Raw genomic sequence first — 6,526 nt, 5'->3', positions numbered from 1 at the left:
CAGAGAGAATATAGTAATAGTACTACTAAGTACGTTTTATGTAAAAAAATGCATAAGCAAGATAACATCGAAAACTATTCAGAATGAAATTATTGAAGCAAAATTAGAGGGGGGTTATTACCCCAGGAGGGTACCAGTCTATAACAAAGCAATCAACGGTGGCGCAGCCTGGCGGCGATCTGTCGCAGCCCAGAAAACAAGTCGGGTCAGCCCCCCGTCCCCCCTAAAAAACTCCTCGGAAAACATCAACTTATTTTTCAGTATTTTTTCTGCTTAAAAATCTATATTATTTTTTTTTAAATTGGAGAAAAAAAATTCCCGTGGGCCAGAAAAAAGGGCAACTCAAAATTTTTAGGGGGGGTGCGCACCCCCTGCACCCCCCCTGGATCCGCCCCTGATACATTACCACCCGAGTCTTTTAGATGTCTGAAATAAGAGCTTCAGATACTTATTGTCTTTATTGACGCTGTCTGTAGCATTGGTATGTAGGAAGCACTACGAACACCCAGTGTATGCTCTTTACTACATTCTAATTTCTACGCCTGGCCAAACTATCCTTTATATTTCTTCGCTTTACATTGATTCTAACAAAACTACCATTAGTAATTAGTATACTCACATCGCCTTTTCAGCATTTCTAGCCTGCAAACATAAAAACAAGTCATAACAATTGAATTAGGTGGGTTCAATCAATCATTCAATGTATTTGAAATAGCCCAAATATAGATGGGCCAACCACGATCTAATCATTAAGTGCATGATATAATAAACTGATAAAGAATGCGGATTATTATCATTATGATTCCTAGAATAGTAGAAAGATTGCAATGTGTAGTTCATTTAGCAATGATCATTCTATGTATAATTAATCATGTACTATGTAGTACTACTACTAGTAGTAGTAGTAGTGTGACGATGTGTGTCTGTGACCGACTTACCATTGTTTACAATTAATTTTCCTTGCTCTGACAAAATTTCGTATATCAAAGCTAATCAGATTTCATAGAACTAAAGTATTAGGTTAAAGGACAAAATTATTTGTCATAGCAATGTAAAATATAATCATACGCTGAAATTCATGAAAAACTCAACGTTGAATACAAAATTAACAAGGTTTCCCACGCTCAAAACACGTTTCCATTTGAGTACACAGCTAGCGCCCTCTCTCGGGTAAACCGCGATTGCGACATAATTTACCATAATCCTAAAAGAACCCTTCCCGGCATGCCGGCATTGCATTGCGTTCTATGAGGGTGCATGAGTTTGTAAGACTCGGGTGAACGCCTGCCTGAATCGTTGATCACGTTTCACGTTCATCGTGTAACATGAGCTGCAGTTGGGAAGCGAATTTCTCCTTACATTTACTACGAATCGAAGGCAGTTTTCGCGTTAATTATTCACGAGGAACTCTATTACCTTCTTGACGATAACTCGCCGTAGGAAAATTCTGGCGCGATGCCTAAACGAGGAAGCGAGAAGCAGAAGCAGAAAAGGTCTGGGAAAGGTTAGTATCACTTGTACAGACTACAGTGCATACCAACACACAGCTGCAGTGCTGGTCGCATACTCACTCATTGCTATTCGACCATCTGGTTGTTCAGATGGCGTATTCCATGTTTCACGCACCCTAGTCTGCGTTGGATGGCCTTGTTAAACATGTAATAGCAATGCTTCGTTACGTGTCGCAACTTCTAGCACGGGAGCAGTCGCTTAGGCAATTAGTATTCAATAATTCATTACTAGTAGTAGTCTAGTACTACATTTACATTAGGCCTACATTAAAACATAATCATGCAGTCATTCACAGAAATTTCACATGCTACTTCTGCTTAACGTATTTCTAATTTTGGAACTGCTTTCTTGTTAATTGTGTTAATGTGTTTCTTGCTATAAGCTGATAACTAACTCAGCTTCTAGATCTGTTTCTAGCCCCTCTGAAACCAATCTGACCGATTCATACAGTATTTCCCACATGCGACGTACCACAGGCACTAACATAACCCGACCAGGCTGTGTGACTAACGTCAATACACCGCCTGACATCCATCCATTGAAAAATCTTGTAGCTGTACAAAAACTACCGAACAATTACGTATATCTCAAATAAAATGATCATCTAAGCATTTCTGCCTTGTTTTGTATCAAATATAACCTTGCACCGTTAAGGTATCGCAGCGTTGTTATTAAAAACTAATTACTTCAGTTTGCTGTGCAACAGTACGCGGTAAATTCAAGAGCCAAAACCGCAATTTCACCTAAAGACCGCCCAATCCGCCATGTTAGCAATCGCGCATGGATTTTCGAAACCGCACGCGGAATAACCCGAAGCCGATCATAACATACGCATACGGTGGCTACTTGCGTTGGCGCGAGCGATAAAGAAGCATCAATATAGCTCGTAAATTCATATAGTAAAGTATTAAACAGTTGAAAGAACAGGAATCGTCATACTACAACAACTAATATTATCATTGCGAAGATATGTACTTGCGTTGTATTTGTCCTAACGCAGTGTGAAAACAGGTCCAATTTGCCGATTTGAGTTGCACTGAAGCATGGCAGACATGGCCGGCTGTCTGGTTGTTTTGATCCAATTCATCTCAGAAAAACGGCATACTCAATAAATATAGTAGCGGCCCAGTAGCGCCCAGTTACCGGCGAGCAAGCCAGAGGTTTTATAGATTCGTTGAGGCTATAACTGTGACGCTAAGCTGTGTCGATGGTGGATACCGAGGCCCAACTACCTGTGAGGAATTGTGGCGCCCGACCCAGAATCTGAACAGTATCTAACCGGGACCCTAGCATCCCGTTTCCTGGAGGCTAGCCCCTTAAACAGAGGTTATGTATATAATGAACGGCTCGTCGTGCTGCAAGGATAGAGAGGGGGCATGCTCAAGTTATAAACATCCTCCTATCGCTAATCACCGTCCTGGACATCATCTCTATTCCTTGAACCGTTTCATGATATAAGCCGTCTGACCACCATTCATTTTCGCAAATGTGCGACAACGTGCAAATGTGAAACAAGCTCTAATCCTTGTCCCTAAACCAGAAATAGCTGCTACGGTGTAGCCCCTTCGTCCTGCTACAGCTCCCAGTAGCGAGGAGAGACGGAGCGTACACTGTAGAGCTCTACACAGCATGCATCACACATGAGGCACGTACACACATAACAAGCACATGCCACACAAACACCAGCCACCCCATGCACGCACCAGTCGCAGGCGCGACACACCAAAAACAGTGACACATAACACACACAGAGCCGCACACATGCATGCACACACATGTACACAGCACACCACATGCATGCACACACATACACACAACACTGTCACACACACACCCCCGGCGCGCCGCATGCACACACATACACACGCACACACACACACACACGGAGAGAGGTGCAGGTTCACACACATCACAACACACACACAACACCACAAACAGTTTACACACACACACCTACGCACACACGCATTGCACACACTGCAAGCCACACAGCTGCGAACGTCCACACACATTCATGCAGCACACATATCAGCACTATGTTGTCCATGCGTTGTAATTTCCGTAAATCGCTTCATTGCGTTGGACCCAAGTAAATCCGATGATCGGTTACAATCGTTAACTCGGGGTGTTGAATGCCTGCGGGGCTAAACGTCGTGTGCATACGTGTGTGCTGTTTACTGTTTGTTTTGCAACTGTTTACTAGCTGTGTGTATAACACATGTATGTTAATAAAGGGATAATCTTGTATAGTAGCTAAACATACATTTATAGTTTGGACTTTAATTTCGATGAATCGATTATGGATTGGATAACCCAGGCGCTTGGTTCGAGGCCAACGTTCAACGATGATCGAGTATAATCGATGAATCGTGACGATACACTGAATACACACACAACTGTTCACAACACACACACACCACAAACCACGCACACCAACACACAACCACCCGCTCGGCATGCACAGCAGCAATACACAACGCACGACGACGACACACCACACGTCACAACACGTACGGCAGTACGTTTAATCAACATTTAATTGTTATTACGCCAGCCGCTCGGGCGTAGAAAGCTACGAAGAGTCATACGTGGCTGGCCTCTATCAGCGAGGGTACGCTGTGACCGGCCAGCGTGCGTCTAGCGGCACAACACTACTAGTCGTAATCACACAGCATTTCTTTGCATCTGATGGCATAATCACAGGGTGTCGAGTGGGCTCTTCCAAAAGTCTTATAATACTTATTTGGCCAAAAATAGATAATAAAGGGCCTTATTCGTAACTTATTGGTGAAATCTTAGAAAAGAGTAGCTTAATAGTCCTTATTTTTTGCAATTTTATAAAACGTTCATCGACTTAGAGTAAGAATTGTTGTATATTATAATCGGAATAATTAATCTGCAGTGCAAGATGTGTTATAATAAAGTATATTAGTGTACTTAAAGTCCGTGATTCTAGTCATGAAATCGCAGTAAAAAAGTCTTATTTTTGGGCCTTCCAGAAAAGGGTCTTATAAGTCATTATTTCAAGCATGTTGTCCTTACTACTGATGAACCTCTGTAGCAGTTAGATTGCAAGTAGATGTACGTGTGGGACGATGGTCTACGTGTGAACTCTCCCTTCCCCTTACCAGTGGCACTCTGTGTCAAATACCGTGCGTTGCTTGACTCATGATAACATGGTTGCTTGCTTGTATACTACGCAAAACGCCAGCAAGCGGTTTTCAAACCCTGTATTTTCGGGCAGAGATTGAGATTCATTAACATTATCTAAGCACCATCCGTTTAATATGTTATTTTTTCGTCGGCTGTTATTAGTGGGCGTGCCGGTCGGTGTCGTTCTACGCCGTCAAGCATAATTACATTGGTACATATAGTTATATCTTGTGGTTATAAAATACGACACACTGCTAGACTGTAGACCCTTGAGCTGCTTGTGAGTCATTCTGCCTAAACACAGGTCTAGGAAATAATTCGAAAGTGAAAAATCAGAATTCAAAAATTAATATCTAGCGGCTTAATAAAGAAGACGTTTTGTGTCAGCTAGACGAAGTGTTGTGTACATGTACGCCTGTTGACAGTAAATGCAACACGAAATCCAGTTTGGCAAAAAGGTCGGGGAAAACCTTGAAAGCCAGTCGTGGTTTTCTATATAATGATTTACACAACGTATAGCGGATATATCCCAAATAAAAATTATCCAGTGCTGCTCGTAAAGTAGGCGGTCCCGGACGCAGGAAACGGGCTGGCATTTCTAACACTGGTATCTTCACTCTGCCAAAGCTCCACAAGTGTAAAAGTCGGCGCGATACTAGTGGCATTTTAGTTGTCTGTCCTCGTCGCATTCCAAAAAAGTGCCGTTACGCGTGTGTAGGCTGCCGGCAGAATGCATGTCTGTCTGTCCGTATGTATAAATCTGACCTTGTAGCGTTCTGCCAGAACTGGGTCGGCGCTATAATCACTAATTTCACGTCTCACACACTCAGCAGCATAGATCTGTCTGTGAGCAATGCCATCGTTGCTTGTCCACTTCCTTACTCGCCTTCCAGCGACAGGCAAAGTGAACAGGTGGTTTGCAGCACTGTTGTCGTCGTCGTGTTTAATATGGCATCATCTCCTCATTCGTGATCCGCCAGTGTTTTACGTCAACAGCATCTCGTTTCGTTTTCGGTCGCGAACGTCTATTGTGTTTGCACCTAAGGCTCGTGTAACTCAAGGCAGGTGTAAACTGTTTGCACATCGTCATCGCTCGATCTCTCACGGCTTCTAGATGAGATATAGCATGTCAGGGTTCTGCCCATGATGTTTTTAGTGCTGGGCGCATCCAATTGCAGAGTGGCGCCGTAGGCCGCGAGCCAATCTACGGAGGCTCCCGGGGGCATGCCCAACGCGGAAAAGTTTTGGATTTTTGGATGAGGTCTAAACTCATTTCCTGCATTCTGAGTAATAAAAAGCCCTATATCAAGCATCTTAAAAAAAAATCTTTAATAGTCAAAAATGTTAGGCCGGCGGGCCAACCGCGAGTGCCGGGCACAGCCCGTCACCGCCGCCCACCGTGGGCAGAACCCTGCATGTGTCTGTGGCTTCCTTTAACACTCGCGATAGAATGCACTCACTGCGACTGTTACGATGTAGCAATAATTACTTGTATAATGACATGCTATTCACACGCATTTCCGATATCGCGTTCGTAAATGCACGTTTTCCGACGATGAGTCCCATTGTTACACAGTGCGTCCCGGAAAAAATTTTGTTGCGGTAAAAACACGCTATAGACAGACGCTCGCGCCTCTATCCGTCGCCACGACGACCACAGAAGGCATCTCGCGTAAATCTGTCGTCGCTTTGCCACCCACCGGCTCTTCGTTTCGATTTCAGGTGACCGCAAGGGGGCGCCGGAGGTCGCTCGTCCGATGGCGAACGGCAGCGGGGATTCGGACGCGGCCAGCGAGGCGGGAAGCCTGTTCAGCCTCCAGTCGGACTTCCCCAACGAGGATGGGCTAGGTAAGATGCTGAG

General features: G+C 44.1%; 1 protein-coding gene across 1 annotated transcript in view; it reads right to left on the bottom strand.

The window, feature by feature from the left end:
- Window positions 1-1,149, bottom strand: part of LOC106811480 (pre-mRNA-splicing factor ISY1 homolog) — a 16,905-nt gene extending 15,756 nt beyond the window's left edge. The window contains exons 1-2 of the mRNA XM_014815117.1: window positions 939-1,149; window positions 620-642 (exon numbers count right to left, since the gene is read on the bottom strand). Of these exons, the coding sequence (XP_014670603.1) occupies window positions 620-642; window positions 939-941 (26 nt within the window). The 5' untranslated portion in view covers window positions 942-1,149. The remainder of the gene's footprint in view (window positions 1-619; window positions 643-938) is intronic.
- Window positions 1,150-6,526: the final 5,377 nt, after the last annotated feature.

This window comes from Priapulus caudatus, unplaced genomic scaffold (assembly GCF_000485595.1).
Source record: "Priapulus caudatus unplaced genomic scaffold, Priapulus_caudatus-5.0.1 Scaffold543, whole genome shotgun sequence".
NCBI lineage: Eukaryota > Metazoa > Priapulida > Priapulimorpha > Priapulimorphida > Priapulidae > Priapulus > Priapulus caudatus.
This window is presented reverse-complemented; position numbering and strand designations above follow the sequence as displayed.